This window comes from Lissotriton vulgaris, chromosome 3_1, assembly GCF_964263255.1.
Source record: "Lissotriton vulgaris chromosome 3_1, aLisVul1.2, whole genome shotgun sequence".
NCBI classification, from domain to species: Eukaryota; Metazoa; Chordata; class Amphibia; order Caudata; family Salamandridae; genus Lissotriton; species Lissotriton vulgaris.
The window spans coordinates 1,891,413,071-1,891,440,825 of record NC_141689.1 but is presented as its reverse complement, the minus strand read 5'-3'; the positions used below and the strand labels follow the sequence as shown (position 1 = coordinate 1,891,440,825).

The 27,755-nt window shown below is 48.9% G+C and overlaps 1 protein-coding gene across 1 annotated transcript in view; it reads left to right on the top strand.

The window, feature by feature from the left end:
• C3_1H4orf46 (chromosome 3_1 C4orf46 homolog) overlaps positions 1 to 27,545 on the top strand; it is a 61,722-nt gene extending 34,177 nt beyond the window's left edge. The window contains exon 2 of the mRNA XM_086963314.1: positions 27,058 to 27,545. Coding sequence (XP_086819440.1) covers positions 27,058 to 27,213 — 156 coding nt within the window. The 3' untranslated portion in view covers positions 27,214 to 27,545. The remainder of the gene's footprint in view (positions 1 to 27,057) is intronic.
• The last annotated feature ends 210 nt before the right edge of the window (positions 27,546 to 27,755 follow it).

The following is a 27,755-nucleotide window of genomic DNA, read 5'->3' as shown; positions in this document are numbered from 1 at the left end:
GGAGAGAGCACTGTGGGGGGGCGGGCACCGGCAATGTGCCCCGATGCCTCCCCCTTCTTCCAGGCAACACTGCTTCACTCACCCGGTCCTGCTGCGGCGGCTCTCTCTCCGGGGCTCTCCCTCGCTCTTGGGAGCCCGCCCCCCCGGGGGGGGGAAAGACCAGGCGCCGGCTCTCTGTCCACCGGAGCACGGGGTGGGCTCCCGTCCGCTTCCGGTTACAGGGGCAACACTTCCGGGTCGCGCTGCAGCCAATAGCAGCGCGGCGCTGGGGGAATGGAGGCGGGACTTCCGGGTCGCCGTAGGCAGCGCGTCTGCCCGGCAGGGTTCCTGGGCTGCGGCGGGGATTTCAACCCGGGGTGAGCTCCTATGTCAATAAAGCGAGGTGGGCACTCGTAAATAAATTACGAATGCTGCCAAAAGAGGGGCAATGCGCCGAAAATCGGCCAAACCGGGTCCAATGCCGGGTGGGCACCGGCCTTTACAAACAAAGCGCTCCCAAGCGCTGTAAGTGGCAATGAAGCTCTTCCAGGCGCTTAGGCAAAGATAAAGCAAATAGAGCACTCCCAAGCGCTTTTAGGACCATCAATAGCACTCCCAGACGCTAGGAGCCAACAAGCCCAGCAAAAGTCCTTCTAGGCAGGCAGGGGGGGGGGGGGGCAAGGCTGGGCCCAGAGCCAGCTCACAGGGTCTCCAGGCAGGGAGACAGTCCAAGTGGCGGTCCTCCTGGCCCCAGCAGCAGCAGCAGCCCCCTCTGGCAAGATCCTGGAAGAGAACAACTTCTGTGGGGACACAGCCCCATTTTTATACACCACATTCCTTTGTCTGTAGGTGCAGGGTGGGGGAGAAACCAGTCGCAGCTGGTTTTGGAGCACCCTTGATAGGCTCATTCCCTCACTCTTTTCACTGGCAGGGCTAGGGTCATCAGTCGCACCACAGGGGGCGGAGCCAGCATTGTCTGGGGAAAACCCAGCCTCATTCAGGACACAGGTACACTCCTCCCCAGCCATCAGCATGCTAATCTCCACACTCACCACCGGGCAAACCCATCATGACTCATGGAGCCTGGCATCCCAGCCAGCTCCAGCCAATCACACACCAGCACCTTCACAGCACATACACAGCCATGTCTAGAAGTGGCACTTCCGCACAAGACACACTCATGCCACATACATCATTGCGAAGCATTCACTCTCACGAGTTCGCACATACCAAATTCGAGCATGCACACCTCACGCATCAGGAACTACCAGGGACACCGACATTCCCCATGCATTCCTATGGGAGGGCAGGCCAACCTTACTCCACGCACTCAGAGTGCGCAGGCACTTTCCACTGGGACACAGTGAAAGTGCGCAGAACCCAAAAATCACCATCACCAGGTCACCATTAAAAGCAAAAAGTCCAGGGGTGAACCTGCCAGAAGGGCCAAGTCCAACACCTCTGCATTACTCACACTGCTGCACGCCTCACACTGCTGCACGCCTCACACTGCTGCACGCCTCACACGGCTGCACGCCACACACTGCTGCACGCCACACACTGCTGCACGCCACACACTGCTGCACGCCACACACTGCTGCACGCCACACACTGCTGCACGCCACACACTGCTGCAAGCCGCACAATGCTGCACGCCGCACACTGCTGCACGCCGCACACTGCTTCACGCCGCACACTGCTTCACGCCGCACACTACTTCACGACTCGCACTGCTTCACGCCTCACACTGCTACACGCCTCACACTGCTGCACGCTGCACACTGCTGCATTACTCACTCTGCTGCACGCCACACACTGCTGCACGCCACACACTGCTGCACGCCACACACTGCTGCACGCCACACCCTGCTGCACGCTTCACACTGCTGCACGCCTCACACTGATGAACGCCACACACCACCACCACATCACTCTAGGACACCACCACATCACTCTAGGACACCACCACATCACTCTAGGACAACACCACATCACTCAGGGGCACTACGCAGGGGCACCACCACATCACTCGGAGACACCACCACATCACTCAGGGACACCACAACATCACTCGGGGGCACCACGCAGGGGCACCACCACATCACTCAGGGACACCACAACATCACTCGGGGGCACCAGGTAGGGGCACCACCACATCACTCAGGGACACCACCACATCACTCAGGGGCACCACTCAGGGGCACAACCACATCACTCAGGGGCACAACCACATCACTCAGGGGCAACACCACATCACTCGGGGGCAACACCACATCACTCGGGGGCACCACCACATCACTCGGGGGCACCACCACATCACTCAGGGGCACCACCACATCACTCTAGGACACCACCGCATCACTCTAGGACACCACAGCATCTCTTAGAGACACCACCACATCACTCATGGACACCACAACATCACTCGGGGGCACCACGCAGGGGCACCACCACATCACTCAGGGACACCACCACATCACTCAGGGGCACCACCACATCACTCAGGGGCACCACCACATCACTCAGGGGCACCACCACATCACTCAGGGACACCACCACATCACTCAGGGGCACTACGCAGGGGCACCACCACATCACTCGGAGACACCACCACATCACTCAGGGACACCACAACATCACTCGGGGGCACCACGCAGGGGCACCACCACATCACTCAGGGACACCACAACATCACTCGGGGGCACCAGGTAGGGGCACCACCACATCACTCAGGGACACCACCACATCACTCAGGGGCACCACTCAGGGGCACAACCACATCACTCAGGGGCAACACCACATCACTCAGGGGCAACACCACATCACTCGGGGGCACCACCACATCACTCGGGGGCACCACCACATCACTCAGGGGCACCACCACATCACTCTAGGACACCACCGCATCACTCTAGGACACCACAGCATCTCTTAGAGACACCACCACATCACTCATGGACACCACAACATCACTCGGGGGCACCACGCAGGGGCACCACCACATCACTCAGGGACACCACCACATCACTCAGGGGCACCACCACATCACTCAGGGGCACCACCGCATCACTCGGGGGCACCACCGCATCACTCGGGGGCACCACCGCATCACTCGGGGGCACCACCGCATCACTCGGGGGCACCACCGCATCACTCTGGGACACCACCGCATCACTCTGGGACACCACCGCATCACTCGGGGACACCACCGCATCACTCGGGGACACCACCGCATCACTCGGGGACACCACCGCATCACTCGGGGACACCACCGCATCACTCGGGGACACCACCACATCACTCGGGGACACCACCGCATCACTCGGGGACACCCCCACATCACTCTGGGACACCCCCACATCACTCTGGGACACCCCCACATCACTCTGGGACACCCCCCACATCACTCTGGGACACCCCCCACATCACTCTGGGACACCCCCCACATCACTCTGGGACACCCCCCACATCACTCTAGGACACCCCCACATCACTCTAGGACACCACCACATCACTCTAGGACACCATCACATCACTCAGGGGCACCACGCAGGGGCACCTCCACATCACTCTGGGACACCACCATATCACTCTGGGACACCACCACATCACTCTGGGACACCACCACATCACTCTGGGACACCACCACATCACTCTGGGACACCACCACATCACTCTGGGACACCACCACATCACTCAGCCCAACCACCACATCACTCAGCCCAACCACCACATCACTCAGCCCAACCACCACATCACTCAGCCCAACCACATCTTTACTCAGCACCACAACAGCACTGTCCTTGCTTGCTACCAACAAGCATTGCCATAGCCAATAGGACTCGCATTAGGAAAGTGTAAGCTATTGGCTTTGTGAATAACAATGCTATTAAATTATATATTTTCAAAGCCAACACATATTAAAAAAAATGTCATTTACAATACCAATAGCTCACACTTTCCTAATGCAAGACCTATTGTATTGCAATTGCTTTTTTTTTTTTTTTTTTTGCACGTTATTTAAGCCACTCTCTTTATTACATTACCCACGCTGCTGGCGTTATCCTTTCAATCCACCTTTTGCTGCTGTACTGTCCCTCACATTTTTGCAAATTAAGGCGTTATGTGGGGCTGTTAAGGCACGACGATGGTAGGTGGTATTGCAAGTTGTTTCACCCTTCACCCCCTCTCAACTCATTGTAACCTCCTTCAGCGCTGTGCACCCCTTCACACACTCGCACATAGCTGACCATCGCTGCATGCTCCCTTCAGAGAAGGCAGGTATTGGATGGGCGTGTCTCCTGTTAAGGGGCGTCATTCATTCCAGTTACCTTACACAAGGTCACTTTCATTTTTATTGTCCCGGGAATATTAGCTTATTCGTCCAGAACTATAGGATGTCGAATAACTCCGTGACTCAAACCCGATTCACAGTTCTAAAGTCAGCAGGTCTGGCCATTTCTACCGCATCCTGGGGTAAGGGGAAAGGGGCAGGCAATGCCACAATGAAGCTCAGCTCATCATGGGCTCGAGGTGCCAACAGGACCTCGGGCTGAGCCAGAGCCAGGCATCGTTAAACTCCCCCCGCCCCCCTCCCCGCCCCCCCTCCAGTATTTAGGGAGCTGAGCCGAGCCTGCCAGGACCTCTCTACAGGCCTCTGCTCTGCTGATGTGGATGGCATTAAACGAAGATTGTGTACTGTAAGGTGATGCTACGAGTCCTCGCTTCCTTCCTGATGGCTCTGCGCACAAGGCGTCTCGTCTCCTTCTCTGTACATCTATCTCCCGTAGCACCTCGCTCTGCACACAGCTGCTTTCTCCTAGCGCTGCATACTTCTAGCTCACTAAAGCCTCACTAAAGCTTGACATTGAGTTCAAGCGCAGTGGAAGACCTTTTACAATAGTTGACTAGTTATCTTTCATTTGTTTATTAGTACATTTGGATGTTAAACAGGTACTGCTAATAAGGGGAAATCTTTGCCCAGATGGTGTTACCGTGAGTAAAAAAGACAAAATAGTTAAATAATACAATGTGGGGAACGGGGTCGGGAGAATGAGAGTCCCACGAGTTGGAGTCTATCTTTTTTTTTTTTTTTTTTTTTTTTTTAAAACCTTTATTTACAAATGCACAATACACAGCGTCTGCCTACAACCCCGCAGGGCCGGCCGCTATGACAAAAACAGGCTGAGCGAAAAGTGCAATACGAGGCAGCACGTTGCTGGAGCAATCTCTCACATCAACATTATCGGCAAGAGCGGAACATCATACAAATAGGATAGGAAAGGTTTAATTTTATGTTTTTGTTGAAGTGAACACAAACAAACAAACACATGGTATCATTGTGGCAAGGGTTGCTGGAGGTGGGGAGGGGGGAATGAATGTAGGAGAAACGACGATGGCGAGGGGGGGGTGGCGCGCGCAAGAGAACAAAGCATGTGGTGAGAATAGGAGAGGAACGTAAATCACGGAGAGGAGGGGAGAGGGACCTCGTAGTCAAGTGGGGGAGAACAGATGTCTCCACGATAAGTATTCCAGGGAGCCCAAACTCTGGACCACTTCCCTGGACGCCCCCGGGCCTCATATACCGTCTTCTCTCGGAACATGGACCAGTCCATGTTCTCTTTCCAGGCACTTAGCACTGGCGGTCTAGGGGAGCCCCAAAGCTGCGCAATATCCCTCTTCGCGATCATATTGCCTAGGGTAACCCAAAGTGTCTGGGCAGCAGTGCAGTCAGACGGTTCCCACACATTCAACAGACAACGACGCGCCTCAGGAAGTAATGGGACCCCCGTGACAAGACTCATCACATCATGCACCCTAGACCAGTACGCAACAATCATCGGACATTCCCATAGAACGTGAAGAAAGGTACCATCCATCCCACACCCACGCTTACATTGGCCATCCGAAACCAAACCCATTCGCACCAGACGCATTCCAGTAAGATACACGCGATGAAGGATTTTCAATTGGACAAAGCGAAGTCGTGCCGGAATAGCCACCTCCTTAGGGGAGGACACAGCTGACTCGCAGTCCTCGTCGTCCAATTCAAGTCCGTCAGCCGTCCAGGCAGCCCGGAGCTTCTCGAGCTGGTCAGTTCTGTTATTGATGAGCTTCTTGTAAATTAAGGAGATGGTACTGTCTGGGACGTGGCCATCTAGAACTCGATCCTCCAAAGGGGAGGACTGCGGAACGTCCGTACCGGAGGGGAAGACAGAAGACAAGGCATGCCTCACCTGCATATACCGGAAGTGCTCCCTATCATCGAGCCGGTATTCCAGCTTCAGCGATTCAAAGGATTTAACCGCGCCACGTGTCCACAGGTCCCCCACCGTGCTAATCCCAATCATGTCCCATTTCTCAAACCCTTTCGTCTTCCACAGGTTGCCCAGTCGTTCCGAATCATACAGTGGCGTCATACGTGTCAGTCTACCACCCCAGCCCGTGGCCACCGTAGCGTCTCGCCATGCCCGCACAGCACATTTCGTTGGGCCCGTAAGGAGTCGGAAGGGGGCCTTAGAGTACAGCGCCCTATTAAAGTTGCCACCGGGCAACAGCAGTTTATCCAAAGCAAAGGCAGGAGCGGGCTCCGGAGAGTATGTCGCATGGTTGATGGCGCTCAGGTGCGAGGCCCAGTAGTATCGTCTAATATCCGGCAGCGCAATACCTCCGTCGTACCAGGAGAGCGTGAGCTTGGATAAGGCAATGCGAGCACGGCCGTCCCAGATAAGTTGCCGCTGTAAACTCTCGACTTCATGGAAATAGCGAGCTGGAACAGGGTCGAAGAAATTTTGCAGGGCATAGAGGAATCGGGGGAGCGACATCATTTTAAAGAGCGCCGCCCGGCCCAATGGAGATAAAGGTAGATCGCGCCAACGCCGAACATCCTGCTTCAGTCTGCGGAGTGGAGCATACAAGTTCCGCTCATAGCGGACCGAAGAAATCATGGATACATAGACCCCAAGATACTTAAAACCGTCCGTCGCTACCAGGATGGGAAATCTGCGGGGGAGAGGCGGCAGAGTACCAGCTATGGCGTAGACACAGGACTTGGTCCAATTAATGACAAGTCCCGAGTTCTTACCGAAGGACGTGAGGACGTCGAAGAGAACATTGAGTGACTTCTGAGGGGAAGTGAGATAAAGGAGGATGTCGTCCGCGTACAAGGAGACACGATCCTCGAGGTCAGGGGACCATCGGATCCCTTTGATCGAGGGTTCCCACCGGAGCCACGCGGCAAGAGGTTCGAGTGCCAAAGCGAACAAAAGCGGAGAAAGAGGACAGCCTTGACGTGTGCCACGGCCCAAGGGGAAGGGGTCTGAGCACCTACCATTCACCGCGACCTGAGCTAACGGCTGTTCATAGAGAAGCTTGACCCATGCGATGAAATTGGGGCCAAAGCCAAATTTAGCGAGGGCAGCCCATAGGTAGGGCCATTCAATAGTGTCAAATGCCATCGTGGCGTCAAGGGAAGCGACTACTGCTGGCTCGGCGAGAATAGAAGCTCTCGCGAGGACACTGTGGAGCCTACGCAAATTAAGAGCAGTGTTTCTGTGGGGGATGAAGCCGGATTGATCCGGGTGGATCAGGTCACAAATCACAGCAAGCATCCGATTGGCCAGCACCTTAGCGAGGATTTTGGGTTCCGCATTAAGGAGGGAGATGGGGCGGTACGAGGCACAACGGTCACGAGGTTTGCCATCCTTATAAATGACCACTATGGTAGCGAGGCGCTGCTCAAGAGGGAGGCATCCAGCCTCAACCGCCTCGAGAAACATGTGACGCAGGTGGGCGGCCATCTTGTCGGGGCAAAGTTTGTAAAGTTCAATGGGGAGTCCATTAGGGCCCATTGCCTTACCCGAGCGAAGGGAACGAATTGCAAGGGCAATCTCGTTGACAGTAAAAGGGGCCTCCAGAGCGAGGCAGTCCGCATCAGACACAGTAGGCAAAGCAATGTCACGTAGGAGTAGCCTGGAGTCGGCCTCATCTCGATCACTAACAGGCGTATAAACCCTACGGAAGTGGTCAACAAAGCACTCAACAATCTCACCCGGATCAGAGACAGTCTCACCAGAATCGAGAACAATGGAGGGAACAACACGACTCGCACGCTCAGTCTTATCCAGCCACGCAAGAAGCTTGCTAGCCTTGTCACCCACATCATACAGTCGACCAAGTTGATTAGACCACATCAATTTAGCAGCATCCGTGACACAGGCTTTATAGTCTGCTTGCTTCAATTCCAATTCGTGCAACAGTGCAGGCGTGTCATTCCCACCCAACTCACTTTCAAGCGCAGTGATTTCGGTTTCAAGAGCCACAACAGCCTCCCTCTTGACCCTACGCTCAGTGGCAATGAGTGACAGGGCGGAACCCCGAATAACCGTCTTGAAGGCCTCCCAGAGAACAGTGGGGGAAGCGACTGAGCCCAGATTCTCAGAAAAATAGCAATCTATTGCCTTAATCAAGTCAGAGCGGAGCCGGGGGTTTCGAAAATGCCAGGGAGGGATCGGGGGAACTCTGTTACCAGGCAGACCGCCCACAGAAATCGTAATCAGTAGGGGGGAGTGGTCCGAGATACCCCGGGGGAGATGCCGAATCTCACGAACAGTGGACAAAGTGGAGGCTAACATAAAAAAATAATCGATACGGGAGAGGCTGCCGTGCGCACCAGAGTGAAAAGTGTAGTGGTGGAGTGTGGGATGTAGTGAGCGCCAGACATCCACTAAGCCAAAAGTGTCAGCCATTTCACTGAGCCACATCTGGGACTGTGGCAATACTCTAGGGGGTAGCCGGTCGCAATCGCCGGACATGACAGAATTGAAGTCCCCGCCCAGGACCAACAAGCCGTCTGGCAGCCCAAGGAGAGTCCTGCCTAAATCAGCATAAGTGGTAGCCTGCAGTCCCGGGGGGATATAGACAACAACAAACACGACCTGCTTACCCTCCCACCTCCCCGAAACAGCAGCATACCGCCCACGCTCATCAAGGATAACATCGTCGATAGCAAGAGCAAGGGAAGACTTTACCATAATACCCACACCCCGGGAACCCGAGGTGAAACCCGCATGTGCAACCAGTCGATAACCCCGGCGGTCTAAGGCCTTGCAAGCATTGCCAATCAAGTGGGTCTCCTGAAGGAACACAACATCAGGGGCGTGGCGCCTCAAGAATTGCAGTACAATGCCCCGCTTAATCCTGTCACCCAAACCATTTACGTTCCAAGAAAGAACCCGCATTTCACCCCCCCCCCCCATTGCGACAAAAACATTCCACGCCCACCCCCCAGCAGGACCCACTATGACAAGTCATTGCAAGATATGAAATACCATGAAACAGAGAACAAAACAAATTAAACGAAACAAAACCCAGTCCCCAAACACCAACCCCAAAACCCAAACCCGTTACAACACCCCCCTCCCTGCACCCCTGCTGACTAAAAAGCCACCCCCAACTGCAGTGTGCCTGTCGCCCCATACTTCTACACAAAGAACCCCCCGAGGAGGAAGGGAGAAATCACCCGTTACCGCACCGCCACGGGCAGAGTCATTAGGGAATAAGTCAATTTACACAGTACGTTGCATAGTCTCAATCGGAACCTCCAGGGCATCTGTTACTCCTGGGCCGCTGCACCACCTTCCGCACCACCAGGGCCTCCGCTCCCAAAGTCATCTGCCGGCAACGAGTCCAGCCAGTCGGCTGCACGTTCAGGTTGATCAAAGAAATAGGCACGCTCCCGATATTCGATCCGGAGCCGGGCCGGAAACAGCATGGCATATTTCAGTCCCCGGTCTCTTAGGCGACGCTTCACTCCAAGGAAACCTGATCTTTGCCGCTGCACTTGAGGAGTGAAATCGGGATATATGGAGACAGAGTTATTGTCATACTTCAGGGGACCATGTTTACGGGCGGCCTGGAGGATAGCATCCCTGTCCCGGTAGTGAAAAAGCCTGGCGATGATAGGCCTCGGCGGGTTGCCCGGCTTCACTTGACCTCCAGGAAAACGATAGGCGCGCTCCACGGCAAAGAACTTACTAAGTCCTGCCGGAGCCAGTTGGGCGACTATAAGTTCCTCGACCAAAAGATCGGTCGCTACAGCACCATCACCTTCCGGCACTCCGACAAGGCGTATGTTGTTCCGCCTGGCCCTGTTGTCATAGTCCTCCATCCGCTTGAGCAGTAAGTCATGCGATGCACGCAGATTGCCAATTTCGGATTGCGCCTCAGCCATGTCGTTCACCAGGCTCGACGTTTTAAGATCCAGTGCCTTCACCCGCTCATTTGTTTTGGCCAAGTCGGCCCGAATCAGAGTCACATCCACCGCCACCGTGTCTATTTTGGTCACTACGGCTTCGAATTGTTGACTCATGTCAGCCTTGAGTCCAGTAATGGCAGCCATAAGGTCTTGGAGCGACACTTCCGAAGTAGACGATGTGTCCGTTTGAAGTCCTTCAGCACCCATGCATACGGTCCCGGGGGAGCCTCTCGGCTGGGTGTAGCGTTCGATCATGTTCGACTGGATCGATTCCCCCCCGGGTCGCCGCCTTCCGGCGTTTTTCGGCCTCCACTTTCGTCGCCATCTCGCGTTCAGTGTCGGCCGGATAGCCAGGGGAAGTGACGAGAAGGTAGAAAAGTCTCGAAACTCCGATGCGCCACTGAGACAGAGGTGTCGCAGCCTCCTCGCCAGTCCAACGGAGGATAGTGCAGGCTGAGAGGGCAGCAGGCGAGGCAGAGTAGGAGGAGACAGGAACAAAGGGAAGGAAACCGAAAGTGAAAGCAATACACCTCCGGCGGGCCAGATGCCAGGCAGCCGTTGTTGTTCAATTACAGGTCGGCCACAGTGGGCAGCCGAGTCCCCGGTCGCGCCCGCGGGCAGGCCAGAAAGTTGCAAAGTTCAGAAAATGGTCCCCAGGGTCCGATTTTGACCAGAAAAGGATCAGTAGCATCAGCGATGATGGCGCTGCAAAAGCCCGTCAAAATGACCAGGATAGGTGAAGGATAGATAAAGAAGGACGGCGCGGGTCTCGGGAGCTCTCTGCTCACGCGACCATCTTGGATGCCCGCGTAGCTCCTCCTCCTGGAGTCTATCTTTAACCACTTTATTCGGTTTGAAAACACCGAGTTAGGTTCAAAAGGATTTAAGAGTACAGTATCCTGGAGGGTACAAACAATAAACGTGGAGTCTCTCCGTAGGGGAACTTCCGAAGTCTTCGGTTCCAGTCTTGAGTCAGCTGGAGGTGGCCACAGGTCCGGAGATGCACTCGGGAAAAGGAAAAGAAAAGCAGCCACGTTAGGGGCTGGGGTCGGTATATACAACAGGTGAGAAGAGGATAAGGTAGTGAGGGATCACCAGGGTGCTACCACCAACTATAGCAGTCTTTGAGTGTAGGCGGCCTGCAAGGTACGACGATAGTGACCACCCTCAGGCTACCCCGTCCCACCCCGTGATTTAAACAACCCTTGAAAACGCCCTCGTACCTTGTGGAGCCACACTTCTCCCCTGGAAGTGTGGCGGGGCGGCTTGTGGTATCGTTGGCCTCCTGGCTTGTCGTCTCTCAGCTCCAGGGGTCCCAGCAGCGGTTCCACGATAGTTCCTCCGTCTTCTTCCGTGGCGTCCTCCTCGTGCTTCGGCTGGCGTTCCGAAGGTTCCGCGCCGACAATCCAAGACGGGGCTTCCTTAAACGCCCCCAGCTCTTCTGATTGGGCAGCGTCAGATGATGTCCGCTCACCTGATTGGCCGACCGTTGGAGAACACGCCCCCAGCGTCACAGAAGCTGGATACAGAGATGAACGTACCGGAGGCAGAGCCGGGGAAACCCAGGAAATGTCCAAAGGATCCTGCGGACGGGGTGGAAAGGAAGAAACGTTAGCAAGTACACCCCGTCCGTCCGAGTCAGGAAGCTCATCTAGGTCAGGGAGCTCGGCTTCGTGACACATCCCACCCCCAGGATTGACCCGATCGGGGGGAATCGGATAGCGGGACAGAAAGTCAACATTTCCTTGCAAGGAACCCTTTCGATGACGGACCTCGATCTGGAAAGGCTGTAGGGCCAAGAACCAACGCAGAATGCGATCGTTGTTCCCCTTGTTACGCTGAAGCCAAGTTAAGGGAGCATGGTCCGTATACAACACAAACGGTCTCCCTTCGAGATAGTATCTCAGTTTTTCCACTCCCCAACGGACAGCTAGACACTCCTTCTCAATTGTAGAATACGCCTGCTCCCTAGGAAACAACTTGCGACTGATAAAGAGCACAGGTCTTTCAGCCCCATTCTCGTCCTCCTGGGAAAGAACCGCTCCAATACCAACCCCAGAAGCGTCCGTCTGAAGAATGAAGGGCTTGAGGAAGTCAGGGGAAATGAGAACAGATGAAGAAGTCAAAGAGTCCTTCAAGGCTTGGAAAGCCGAAGACTGCACAAGAGAAGGAGCGGGAAGTGCAGCAGACTTGATGTTCTTCCCGAGGAGATCTGTGAGAGGAGCTGCCAAACTAGCAAACTGAGCAATGAATCGGCGGTAGTAACCCACCAACCCCAGGAAGGCCCTGAGTTCTTTTTTTGAAGAGGGGTAGGGTAAAGCTTTGATCGCTTCCAGTTTCTCAGTCTGGGGCTTAATCTGTCCATCCCCCAAAAGGTACCCAAGATACTTGACCTGCTGGAAAGCAAATCGGGACTTCTTCGCGTTAATGTGGAGATTGGCATCCCTTAGACTGGTCAGTATGTTCCCAAGGTGTTGTAAATGGTCATCCCAGGTTTTGCTAAAGACTACAATGTCGTCTAGGTAGGCTGACGCGTATTGTAAGTGAGGTGCCAATAGTGTATCCATGACCCTCTGAAACGTTGCTTGCGCCCCATGCAAACCAAAGGGAAGTACCGTGAAGTGGTAATGACCAGATGGGGTTGAGAATGCCGTCTTTTCCATGTCTTTAGGAGCAAGGGGTATCTGCCAATATCCCTTGGTGAGATCTATGGTGGTGATATACCGAGCCTCTCCAAGGCGTTCCAGTAATTCATCGACCCTAGGCAAGGGGTATGCATCTTGTTTAGACACCCGGTTAACGGCCCTGAAGTCGATGCAAAAGCGGATACTACCATCAGGCTTCGGTACCAAGACCACCGGTGAGCACCAGTTGCTGTGGGAAGGGACTATGATCCCGGACTTCAGCATACTGTCTACCTCAGCCTGGAATGCTGAGCGTCTTGCCTCGAGGATTCGGTAGGGCTTCTGTTTTACCACTGTATTGGGGAGAGTAGGTATACTGTGTTCCGCCAAGTGGATACGGCCCGGTTGATCCGAGAAGACTACGGAATGAGACAAGAGCAGATTCCTAACTTCTTGTTGCTGGGTAACAGATAGTTCAGGATTGACAGGAGCAGCACTGACTGTATGGTCTGCATTGAGTACAGGAGACACCACGTTGACTGTCTGAGGGGGTGGACCTAACCATTTTCTAAGTATGTTAATATGGTACATTTGGGTTTTGCCTACCTAACTGTACCAGGTACGTAGTGTGTCCTATTTTCTTCATAATTTTGAAGGGTCCCTGCCACTCCTTCCTCATTTTATGTGTAGAGGAGGGTAATAGAATCAAAACCCAATCACCTACATCCAATACCCTCCACTTTGTACCACGATCATACAGGGTTTTCCGTTTGTTTTGAGCTACCGCTAAATGCTCGTGAGCAAGCGTCCGAAGTTTGTGTAGCCTGCTCTGGAGTTGTCTGGTGTAATCCAACAGGGCCTCAGCTTCCTGTGCTCCCTCAGTCTCCCAACTATCTTTCGTGATCTCAAGAAGTGTTCTAGGGGGTCTCCCAAACAATAATTCAAATGGAGAGGTTCCTAGACTGGACTGTTTCTGGCTACGGAGCACAAAGAGGGCCAGGGGCAATAACTGGTCCCAATTTTTTCCATCACCCGACAACAATTTTTTTAAGGTTAGCTTAAGGGAGCCGTTGTATCGCTCAACCAAACCGTCTGTTTGCGGGTGATACACAGACGTCTTAATGTGTTTGATGTTTAACTGTTTGCATACCTGTTGCATCAAATGGGAAACAAAAGGGGTGCCCTGATCGGTAACGATCTCTTTTGGAAAACCCATGCGAGAGAACACTTCCACTAACCTCTGGGCTATCGCTACTGAAGTGGCTGATTTAAGAGGAAAAGCCTCGGGATATCGCGTGGCGTAATCAACCAAAACCAGGGCGTATTGATGTCCTCGGGAGGATTCCGGCAAAGGGCCGATTAAATCCATTCCTATACGATCAAATGGGACCCCTATAATAGGCATGGGTACCAACGGGGCAGGAGGGGGTGTGTAGGGGTTCCGTTTCTGGCATATTCTGCACTCCTGACAATATTTTTGTACTTGGGCGTAAATACCTGGCCAGAAAAAGTGTTGCAATATGGACTGACTCGTTTTTTTCTACCCCAGAGTGGCCAGCTAACAAATGAGCATGACCAAAAAACAATATCTGATCACGAAAATCATTCGGGACCAGCAGTTGAGGTTCAGCATCAGCCTTGGCGAGTCTATAAAGCAGACCATTCTTTTCAACAAAAGTGGGATAACTTTTAGTGGTCGGATCCTGTCCGTTTCGTGCAACCTGCCATGCATTGGTGAGACTTGCATCGTTCAATTGGGCAGTCCTAAAATGGGTGTCCCTGGCCCAGGGTTCTGCAGCTAACAAGGTATCACGGGGAAGGGATAAGTGGTGAAGGGTATCCAACAACAAAGTACTGAATGAAGGATTATCAGTCCCTATGATTATGGGTTCAGGTAAACCAGCCATAACTCCCACAACAACTTCTATGTCTTTCCCTGAAGGCGTGTGAAGCGTGACTTTGGCTATAGGATACTCCTTAACGTCCCCATGGACACAACGTATACTGACCCGTCTCCCCGGAATGAGAGAGTTGCGGTCTACCAGCTCTTCTCTTATAACTGAATGTTTGCAACCGGAATCTAACAATGCTCTTATACTAGTACCGTTCAAAGAGACACGTACATAGAAAGTGGTTCCTGTTTCTTGAGCATAGAGGATGGACCTTGGGGCATAGCTCACGTCCATAGGTTCGTCTTCTCTTTCTTTTTTTTTCCGACAAAACCGAGCAATATGCCCCCATTCACCACAGTCATAACATTGAGGTCCTGAATTGGGAAGTTCAGGTCGTTGGAACCGCACCTTTCGAGGATCCGGGATGGGTTTTTGGAACCGTTTATCAGTTTTAACAGGTGGTAAGACTTTAGTGTTTTTTTCGGGTTCCTTCATATAAGGCTTACCCTGAGCCTGGGCATAACAAGTTGCCATTTCTATAGCATGCTCCAACGTTAAACCTGCGTTTTGCTTAAGCCACCTCTGGGTACTATAGGGAAGTGCCTCGATGAACTGTTCAAGATATACCTTGTTCATAATGGCGTCGATGTTTCCTTCATGGGGCTTTAGGCATAAGTCCGCAGACTCCTTTAATTTGAAAAACAAGGTTTTGGGTAAATCCCCGGGTGCCCCTTTCTCTTGACGAAACCGCAGTCGATGGGTTTCCTCGTCTACTCCCAACCTATCAAGGATATACTGTTTCACAACCGCATAGGCAGTTGTTCCATCCCGGTTTACTGTCTGATAAGCTGCCTGGGCCTCACCAACTAGCAATGGCGCCAAATAGAAGGGCCACCTATCGCCAGGCCAGGAACTAGCTCTTGCCGCTCTTTCAAAGTTCAAAAAGAAAGCAAGGGGGTCTTCGCCTGGACTAAACTTCTGTAACGGTACAACAGTGCCCGGAGGTGGAGCTGTAGCCCTTCCCTGTCCTAATACAGTCATTAGTTGTGTTTGTCCCTCCGCCAGTTTTAGAATGTTATCGGACTGCGTTTGGATGGCTTGGGAAAACGCAGTCCGGTCTGCTTCCATTTACGTCAAGAGATCCTCCATTCTGTATCGGATGGCGTGGTTCGCTGGTTGATCCGAGTCACGGCACCACTTGTGGGGAACTGGGTCGGGAGAATGAGAGTCCCACGAGTTGGAGTCTATCTTTAACCACTTTATTCGGTTTGAAAACACCGAGTTAGGTTCAAAAGGATTTAAGAGTACAGTATCCTGGAGGGTACAAACAATAAACGTGGAGTCTCTCCGTAGGGGAACTTCCGAAGTCTTCGGTTCCAGTCTTGAGTCAGCTGGAGGTGGCCACAGGTCCGGAGATGCACTCGGGAAAAGGAAACGAAAAGCAGCCACGTTAGGGGCTGGGGTCGGTATATACAACAGGTGAGAAGAGGATAGGGTAGTGAGGGATCACCAGGGTGCTACCACCAACTATAGCAGTCTTTGAGTGTAGGCGGCCGGCAAGGTACGACGATAGTGACCACCCTCAGGCTACCCCGTCCCACCCCGTGATTTAAACAACCCTTGAAAACGCCCTTGTACCTTGTGGAGCCACACTTCTCCCCTGGAAGTGTGGCGGGGCGGCTCGTGGTATCGTTGGCCTCCTGGCTTGTCGTCTCTCAGCTCCAGGGGTCCCAGCAGCGGTTCCACAATAGTTCCTCCGTCTTCTTCCGTGGCGTCCTCCTCGTGCTTCGGCTGGCGTTCCGAAGGTTCCGCGCCGACAATCCAAGACGGGGCTTCCTTAAACGCCCCCAGCTCTTCTGATTGGGCAGCGTCAGATGATGTCCGCTCACCTGATTGGCCGACCGTTGGAGAACACGCCCCCAGCGTCACAGAAGCTGGATACAGAGATGAACGTACCGGAGGCAGAGCCTGGGAAACCCAGGAAATGTCCAAAGGATCCTGCGGACGGGGTGGAAAGGAAGAAACGTTAGCAAGTACACCCCGTCCGTCCGAGTCAGGAAGCTCATCTAGGTCAGGGAGCTCGGCTTCGTGACATACAACAAAATGTGTTGCATTATGCTGCATAATTTGCCTTTTCTTGCCATATAATTTAGCGGCATACTTTGGTCCATCACTGCCACATAATCCCAGTGGTCCTAGATATAATGTTCTAGTTAGACCACTATTTCTATGTCAGGAGAGTTTAAAAGCTCAGAAATAGACATGTGCATACTTTTTGTAATCGTCTACCGTAGGGGCGGAGTGTCGGGGTCTTGCACATGACATATTTTGCATCTATTTTCTCACATTTCGGTAGTTTTTGTAAATACAGTTGGGTAATTTAGGTGGCTCCTGGACATGTCACAGCATCTTCTTTTGGCGTCTCAGGTATAATCACCCTTGGATCTCAAGAGGCTAACTCTCGGGTCTCACTGTAGCGTCACTTTATTATCTCACGTGAAGGTAATTTGAGGATATATTGTGATGGTCACTTTAAGAGCTAACATGAGGGTTATTTTATTAAATACTTTAAATTTCACAGGAGGGTCTCCATCAGCCGGCCGATAAATCAATGTACTGGTACACTGCTTCTTCCCAGTGGCGATAGATGCAAAGCAGAAGTGTGCCTGGGATTTATGGAGGCTTAACAGCAGTGCAAGGTATAACTTGGACCAACCGTCAAGGGGGAGCAGGGAGTCTGGAAGCACATGCTTCAGAATATGAGCATAAACTGTGTGCTCCTCAGAGCTGACAACATTACGCTTATCTGCCCCGTCACCCGCCCCACACACACACACACAGCACCACACACACACACAACCACGCACACAACCACACATATAACCACACACACACAGAACCAACCGTCAGTGCACACTTTCACCAAGCACAGACACCATCAGTCATCAGTGCACGCTTTCACCGGGCACAAACGCCACCAGCCGTCAGTGCACTCTTTCACCAGGCACACACACACCACCAGCCGTCAGTGCATGCTTTCACCAAGCACACCCACACACCACCAGCCGTCAGTGCACGCATTCATCAGACACACACCACCAGCCGTCAGTACACGCTTTCACCAAGGACACACACCATCAGCCGTCAGTGCACGCTTCCACCAGGCACATACACCACCAGCCGGCAGTGCACACTTCCACCAGGCACACACACTACCAGCCATCGGTGCACAATTTATACAGACACACACACCACCAGCCATCAGTGCACACACCAATTGTTAACGCATCCACAATTAACTATTGTAACAATAGCAGTATGGCGCACTTTACTTTTAAACATATTCATTTAAAGCGCAGCATGCCACCATTGCTGCAAAAATAAATACCAATTTTTTTGGCCTACAATTTATAGACTTTTGTTGCAATTGGTGTTGCAATATTTAGTAATGCCAATAGCTCAAACTTAATTAATGCGAGACCTATTGCATTGTAAATGCTTGTTACTAATCCAGTTAACACCACTGTTCATATGTTCAGTAGGCCTGGGCGGAGAATTCTGCCCAGTTCGCAGAGTTTGCACAGTTTTCTGCATTCTGCGCTCCGCGGAGCTCGCAGAGTGCAGAAAACTCCACTCCGCGTAGGGCAGCAGAGTTTTCTCCCTGCTCGTGAACAGTAAGTTGGCGAGCACGAGCTCCCGCTTGGGTAGAATTTATACCTGACCGGCTGGAAGATCAGCGCGAACGGCAGTTCCCACTGCACTCAGCCACTTGCAGAACTCTGCAGAGTTTTTTGGGCACTTCGCAGAGTTCCGTGAACTACGCTGAGGCCTTATGTTTAGTCGATGCAACTTCTTTATATTGTTTATTGTCTTTGTTTTCCATCTCCTTCATGCTTTTGGATGATTCCTTTACAACCTTTGCTATTTTAACCCCTTCCATGCTGCCGCGATTCTGCGCCTGTGCGGCAGAACCGCGAGTGGGCGGGTTTATGACGGCCCCCAGCCGTCATCAGCACACGAGCACCGTAGTGCATGACGGCTGGGAGCCGTCATCAGCATGGAAGGGGTTAATAGTACCCTTTAGAGTTGGGTTCCTTGCTGCCCAAAGTCTCTCTTGCATTTGTCATTGTGACATTGCAAATTTAGCTGTTATTTTATCAGTTCATCTTTCATTTCTCTGAATTGGCACTTTATTACTAACTCTCTCAATTGTGCTGCAAACTGTTCCACTGTCTCATCTTTGTGGTTATGAAGTTTGTTTCTTGTCATTGCTACATCACTGATTATACAAATCTCGTTTCTAATGTTTGCTTTGCTTCTTTATAATTGTCTTATTTGATGGTTGTGAAGATCTGCCGCAGTTAGTAAAATTTGAATGGTCGTCCTTTTTCTATTGCATTTATTAGTAATGCTTTTTTCTGTCCTGGAGTAAAATTCTGACCATCTATTGCTACCAGATCGTATTTGAAGGAATCCAGTATTGCTATTGTGTTACTGGTTGACCAGGGTGGGGTAGGAAATTGGGTGATTGAGTTATTTGAGCACCTTCCATGACAGATTGTTCAGTCATTCTTTGGGACTTTCAGTTCCACATTGATGGAAATGTGTAGTTAAAATATAGCCTTTTAATATTTAAATAGTACACCGGTAGCAAGACTGGTTAAATGTTTGTTTCTGATGATTTCGTATTTGCTAATTTAAAGACATACAATTGTGTTTTCTCCGGATGCAAAGCTCTCCTTTGGCCACTAGATGGCATGTGTGTCAAAAGAATGAAAAGCACACACTTCTCTTGTATGCCGCGAAGTTTCCTGATCTTTGTTCACCGTGACTGTGTGGAATATTTCTGAGTGGACCTACTCAGGGCTTCTGCTGATAAGCCTGTCTTTGGCTTGTGTTGAGCTATCCAGGCAGACAACATGAGAGTAGCAATATCTTTATTAGCTAAAGGAGAAGTTGGGGCCAAGTCGTCCAACCTCCACAGCAAACAGCCAGTAAATGTCCCTCATGGAATCTCGGCATGAGAGAACCCATAGCAACATATTAGTGTTCTATAAAACGTAATATAAATTTAAATTCCCCTCGTGACCCCAAATCCATTTCTATAAACACAGAACAAGGGAACCCTTATAGTCAGACGGGACCAAGGGTAGTAGTGAGTTATTAGAGACAGCTGTCCCTTTCAAGCGAGATACATAATCACAGCCACAACACTGCAATCCGGACCGGGTCTATTTATGTCCAAATGGTCAGTGTTAGGATTTATTTAACAAGCAAAATAAAACAAGGAAATAATACATAAACATAAACTGAGCAAGAAGTGACGGGGTTTCTGGAAATCAAAAGAATTCCTTACCTCAGGCATGTAATGTTAGAGTGACTTTTTAGTGAGATAATAACAATGGTCACAATGAAAAGAACATCTTGTACTTCGCATAAATAACGGTTAGAGTTAAGATGTGGTTGTCGACGACGTTTCGATCCCCAACAACCTTTATGGGATCATCATCAGGACTAGTGAATCAAAATGCCTGAGAAGTTGCCTGGATAAGGTAGGGGAGAGGGGAAAGAAGGTGAAGGGAGAAAGGGAGGGAAAGTATGGGGAGAAAAGAGATAATAGATCAGGAGGCGAGGTAACTCTAAATTCACGCGCTTCCACCAATGTGAGCAATATTAAAATTAATGCAGGTGGCACACCGCATGCTAGGGACCCAATACCTGGGCCCCTGCAGTCCGCGCACAAACAATCATCCTTGGATGGGACTCTGTTCCTCCCTTGTAAGACCATCTCTTATCTACAGTGTGCTTAATAGCCGTCACTTTAGGGAGCGTACGCCTTAATCATCTTCACTTAATCCTGCATAGCAACTTCATACCCACTACATTGGGTCCCCAGTATGCGGTGTGCCACCTGCATTAATTTTAATATTGCTCACATTGGTGGAAGCGCGAGAAAATTGTGAAGTGTGAGCATCCTTCCAAAGTTCCAATCTTCCATGAAAACATGCTCCTCTTAAAATTCGATTCAGACTCACCCTTAACCACACCAATTTTTCTGTTGGATTTGCCCTTCTGCATACTTTTGTAAATGCCCTAAAAAAATCTTCCCTCTCCACGTTTTTGATTGCCGGCAGTGCATTTCCTAATATAAGCTGGGTGATAAATACCACACCTTTAACATTTGTCTTGCTGTCTAGAAGGCTGTTTCAATGAGCTTTTCTTATTCTTCTCTTGTTCACACACACCTTGTTTTTTCTTTTGTTTGACCGTACAAATAACTTTCTTCTGCTCGTCCTTAAGAACTCACTTCAGCTGCTCTGGCACACTTATTAGAGATTCCAGCCTTTCTTGTATGTGTTCATTCTTCAAATGCCTGATGGTTTGATTCCTTATCAAATCATCATGCTAGGTCCCAAACCTACAGGTCAGTGCTATTTTTTCAAGGCAGACACATATTCTTCAATAGGTTCTATTTTATTCTGTTTCCTCTTGAAAAAGTTATGCCTGTCTATAGCTATGCAAACTGACGTGGAGTAATATTTATCTAAATCCTCCAAGGCATTTAAAAACACATCAGACTCACTGCTGTATGTGTTTTTCCCCTTGCGTTATGCACTGTAATGCCTTGAGACCCTAAGGAATGCAAAACAATGTTCTTCTTTATTTTACTTGTGAATGCTCCTCATCCTCAATAGTGTGACTGTAATTGAAAAAATATTGTTTCCACAGTTCTCACTTAATTGGTGGATCTCCAGCATCTCCTAAGAATGGCTGGTGTTAAAGATAAAGTATGCAACGCACACATATTTTCCTAGAAGAATAAAGACCCCAGACCAAAATACAAACACAATTTGCCATACAGTACAAATTAGTCAAGGCTCCCCAAATTTAACCTTTATTTTTCTTTTTTTTATAGCTTTGAAAATGTGCTGCACTGCTTAAAAATGTCTACTACACTTGTCCTTGTTTCCCCTCGAAACGTGAACATCAAATGCTGGCAATTGCTGATGCTCTATATTTTGCTGAGCAGTGCTGAAATGTCAGGGAATCGCCATGGACAGCAGCTTCCCAGCATGCTCAAAACTTCATATTCCAAGCAACAGTAAGCAGTACCTGTAAATGGCTTTGTTGGGTTCTTGCATTTATGAATTGCTTGGCAACACAGGGGATTCTGTGTTGGAACATTGTGTTTACCTAGGGCACGAACGTGCCACTATGAGAGGACTAGGCAGAGAAGCTGGACGTGTTGCCGTCAGCTCCAGACAATAAAGAAGTACATTACTCAATCAACATTTATATGTGTACTTAACAGGCTTTTATCCTGAATGCCTCAGTCACGACAACGAAAGCTCCTCTCAAAACTTCTCCTGTACAGACAAACCGAGAGAAACTCCTCTTAAAATGATCAAAAATTGATAAAAAGGGTCTAAATAAAATAACCCATACAAACAAAAGGTTTTCCCCTTGTTTGTATTCTCATAAATTGTGAGGTAAAATCATTCCTAGGGCCAGCATTTTTTCTGTTTTTCTAGTTATATTAGGTCCAGCTGACCCCCTGTCCCAGGACCAAACTCCGTTTTGTATACAAACAAACAAACTATGAGAGGACTAGGCAGAGAAGCTGAACTTGTTGCCATAATCTCCAGACAATAAAGAAATACATTAGTCAATCAACGTCTATGTGTGTACATAACAATTGGCGATGAGGGTGGGATAGATAATGTGCTTAGACAAGTTTTAGTATGTATTCAAAATAATTGGCAAATAAGTCAAAGTGTATGAGAAATTAAGACCTTCCTAAGATTCATAAGATTAGGAACATTACTATCGTGCTCTGGGAGGAGGTGTCAAATGAACTGAACAAACTGGTAGCAGCTGAAGTCATTGAACCCATTGACTGTTCAGAGTGGATTGCTCCCTTAGTTGTTGTGTGACGGAGTAATTGTAAAATCCGTCTGTGTGTTGATTTACGTCATCTAAATGAGAACATTGGCATTGACCGTTTTCCTCTACCCAAAATTAATGAAATGGTGAGTGGTTTAAAGGGTGCAAAAGTTTTCTCTACAATCAATTTGTCAGGATCGTATCACCAAATTTCATTAACATCTGTTTGCAAGAAATTAACCGCTTTTATCACACCTATTGGCTGTTTTCAATTTAAAAGGATGCCACTCGGCCCGACGCCGCAGTCTTCCGGAGATTGATGTTTAAATTATTCAGCAAAATTGAGGGTACCAGATTTTTCAAGATGATCTCCTCATGTTTGGGGAGAACAAAGAAAGAAAGTCATGACTGTAGACTTAAAATTGAGGGTACTTGATTTTTCAAGATGATATCCTCATGTTTGGGGAGAACAAAGAAAGTCATGACTGTAGACTTAAGAACGTTGTAGTATTTTAAGGGACAATGCCCTTACTGTTGAATTGTCTAAATGTAAATTTGCTGAAGAAAAAGTTTCATACTTAGGACATGAAATTGGATTTGATGGGGTAAAACCTAAGGCAACTCTGGTGAATGCCATCAAGGAAGTTCCTACCCCCAGTAACACCGATGAATTAAGGTCCTTTTTAGGACTTGTTGAATATTGCTCTAAATTTTTTTCCCATTTCACAACTAGAAGTTTCAATATGAGGCAGTTGTTAAAAATAGAGTCAAATTTGAATGGGCAAAAGCATGTCGAGGAGTTCCTTTTCCTCACCACAACCATTGCTAAAGTTTAGGTTAGGCCTTGGAGTGCTTTGATCCAAATCTAGATAGTTATATCACCACTGATGCAAGCGGGAAAGGATTAGGAGCCGTACCATCTAAAAAAGATGACCGTGGTAAAGAAGTAATTGTGTCCTTTGCATCAAGCGCTTTGACCCCCACTGAAGGGAAGTCTCCCGCAACAGAAAGTGAGGCTCTAGCCTGCGCTTGGGCAATTAATCATTTTAGGGCCTTTGTGTGGGGAAAACCTGTCACTATTTTTTGCGACCACAAACCCCTTGTTAAACTGGTGACAACTGAAGGTACTGTCAACGCATCTGCAAGAATTGCGAGACTTTCTATGTAGATGCAAGATTTCTTCCATAAAGTGGTGTATCTACCTGGTAAGGACAATGTACTTGCAGATTGTTTATCCAGATTGCCGCTTAAATTAGAAGACTGTGAAGAGGATGTATGCAACAATTTTCAAGTGGCATTTGTACATGACGATGGTGGCTGTGCGATGAGTAAAGAGGAATGGTTACTTGAGTGTGGGAAAGATGATGTGCTTTGACGAGTTACAGAGTGTATTCAAAATAATTGGGTGAATAAATCAAAGTGTAATGAGAAGTCCTTTTCCGGAGGTCAGAACGCAATTGAGTATTGAGAATGACATGCTTTTGAGAGGTGAGAGAATTGTTCCTCCAGCTGGGTTACGGAAAATAACTCTTCAGTTGTGTCATGATGGTCGTTTTGGGATTGTCAGAACCAAGAATTTTGAGAGAGATTTATTTTGATGGCCTAAGGTTGATGCGGAAGTGGAAAGGTATGTGAGGAATTGTAGAAATTGTTTCACGGCTGATAAAACTTTACAAACCTTCTGCCCGCTCCATGTTGGAGAATGTACCGCCTCGGTGTCCTTGGGATTCTGTAGCCATTGATTTGTTTGGACCTGTTGGAAATGACCAAAAGTATGTTATTGTCTTACTAGACCTTTTTTTTCTAAATGGCCGTGGTGGAGGTTGTGGATGAAATAAACACTTCAGTAATGCTTGAACTTGTGGACAAAACGTTTGTATCTGAAGACTTTCCCAAGACCATTTTAAGTGACCATGGTGTACAATTTCTGTTTAATGCAGCTAAGGAATATTTTAGGAAGGTTGGCGTCATTCACAAGACTACTGCATTATACAATCCTAGTGGAAATGGTGCTTTGGAAAGGTTCAACCGAGTAATTAAGGGTGTAATTGCGGGCTTGTTTGGGTGACACAGTTATACAAGGCTGTTTGGGCTTACAGGGTGACTAAGAGTGAATTTAAGTTTGTGTTGTTGGTCTCCGTCATCTGTTCGTAACAGGTTAATGGAAAGTCATGCTAAAGTTAAGAATTGTTGTGATGCTAAACAGGGATCCAAACCTGCCATTATTGACATTAGAGATTGGGTTAGCATAAATAAGCCAGGCAAAGCTAAAAAGGGTGAAAGCCAGTTTTTTGAGCCGGAGGACGTTCTGGGGGTCCTGAATAATACAGTTAGACTCAGAAGTAGTAAAGTGTGGAATATGTATAGTGTTGCCTTAACCCCTTCCATGCTGATGACGAACCCCAGCCGTCATGCACTACGGTGCTCGTGTGCTGATGACGGCTGGGGTTCGTCACGGCCGGCCCCTGTTCGTGTTGTTTACAGCACAAGAGGGGAATCGCGGCCGCATGGAAGGGGTTAACTTCCAAGTTAAATGGAGCTGATGAGTCCATGCACAACATTCCTTGTGATTTCCATTGGTTGGATATTTATTCTGCCAGTGATGGTGAAGGTAAGGATGGAGTCAGTGGGCGAACAGATATTGAGGAGATTGCGGAGAGCAGTGTGAATGAGGAAGGTGCTGGGGGTACTGGGGGTAGTGTGATTACACAACCTAGTAGCGATGTGTATCAGTCGAATGTACGTCTTGAGGTAACAATGCCAGAGCAGGTTACTGTTTCTGAGTTATGCAAATATTGTGGGAAGTTCTAGGAAATCTCTTAAATGGTTGGAAGATTAAGTACGAGACAATGTTAGAGCGCGGAAATATAAATAGTTCCAGGAAGACATTATGCTTCACTTCCAGAATAAATCATGAACATGGTTAACCTTGTTTTTTTTATTTCAGTTGTAGTAGGATATTTCTTTTTGTATTAGTTTAGATTTTGTCATAAGAACGGGGATGCATTCTGTTCTTGCATTTATGTATTGCTTGGCAACACTGGGGTTTCTGTGTTGGAACATTGTGTTTAGAACCTAGGGCACGAGCGTGCCACTAGGAGAGGACTAGGCAGAGAAGCTGGACGTGTTGCCGTCAGCTCCAGACAATAAAGAAGTACATTACTCAATCAACATTTATATGTGTACTTAACAGGCTTTTATCCTGAATGCCTCAGTCACGACAACGAAAGCTCCTCTCAAAACTTCTCCTGTACAGACAAACCAAGAGAAACTCCTGAAGAGTCTTCTGCCGTCAGTGCAATTTAGGTTGTGGTGCGCTGAAAACCCGGTGTTGTAAATAGGATGGTGATAGATGACAGGATACTTCTAGTTGATTACATGTAGATTTATTGTAGGACACAGCTGAGTACACAACCTCGCCAGCTGACCAGACCATCAACTGACACTCATAGAACACACTGGTCAGGTTAGAACACACACAGGTATACAGGAAGGCTGAGAAGGTGAAAACACTAAGGAAGGACTAAAGACTACAGTCCGCCATATTACAAAAGAATCAATGTACAACACATCTCCCTCCTTACAGAAAAAAAATGAGACGAACATAAAAATAAAGCTTGATGCATGGGAGACAACAACAATAAAAATAACAGAAAGGAGGTCTAAGACGACTTGAACTAATTTCTTAGTTCATGAAGGCAAAAGAGCAAATTGGGGCAAAGAGTGTAAAAGTGAAGTGTGAGGTGAGACACAACACTTAAAACAACTAATAGGCATCACCACTAATCCCACCCTCGTCGCCAAAATGTTGTAAATAGGATGGTCATAGATGACAAAATACTTCTAGTTGATTACATGTAGATTTATTGTAGGACACAGCTGAGTACACAACCTCGCCAGCTGACCAGACCATCAACTGACACTCATAGAACACACTGGTCAGGTTAGAACACACACACCTTTACTCCTTCTCTCCTGCACCTCCTGGCGACTGCTGATGGCCTTGTCTCCAAATTGTAATAATGACGCTTGAGTCACTTCAAAGTTGAAATGCAGGTTTATTGAATTGTGCAGGCCACAAGAGGGCACTCTGTTTCCCTGCCATTCAGCAGTCCACCTGACTTCCCAGATAGCTCCATGACCACCCCCCTGGAATGCAGCTGTCTACACATTCCACTGCAGGTTATACACAGAAATACTATTTAGTACATAGCACTGCTAGAATCTTTACCACAAATGCAGATGTTGGCTGAGCAGTCCTGTTTATTTCAAATGTACAGTTGTACTGCAGATAGTTATGTAGGTATACGTGTACCGTTCACGTCTGGTATTGCATACTTTTTCTTACAGGGGAAGCGAGGCTGATAAAAGCAACAGTGAATGGCTAATCCTGAACTATTCTATTTTTTTCTGTTTCTAACAGGCCGCATTCTCACTGACCAAGCTGCTTGAGAAAACATCTGCTGTATCTGCCCAAGTGGAGCAACTTGAAGCCAAAAGCACTGAAAATGCCAGATTTCTTAAAATGTGGCTTGATTTACTAAAAGACGGACATAAGGCAATGCAACCAAGCAGTTGATTATTGAAGGCTATCAGGAGCAAACGTCTTTAGCCATTGTTAAACTGAAATGGACTAACTGGCAAATTGTTTTGATCAGTAATTGTAATACTTTACCATATTGAGTTTCTTTTCTGTACATGTTCAGCAGAATCTGTAGTTCTCTGTGGAAGTATTTCCTTCCACAAACAGTGGTAGCTAGACTAAGTAGAGTCCTTCAATATTATTTTGTGCTTTACAATTAAATATTCTGTTTATTCTTTGACAGAAAATAAGATAGCTTTATTCTATTTACAAAACATGTATTTGGATCATTTGTATAAAAGGTACAAATAAAACTGCCGTTTAAATTTTGTGTTGATGATTACATTTTAGGGAGTATTGTTGATAAACCATATTATGAATAATGAACAAGATTCATTTATTTGACAGCCAAAGTCAGCACTGGTAAGTTGTGTCTTAGGTTACCTCTCCCCAGTCCCTTATTCTTGGCTTGGTTCAATCTCTGTTGTGATGTTGAAGAATGGCACAACAGCCACTCCTAATATCCATGTTATAATCAC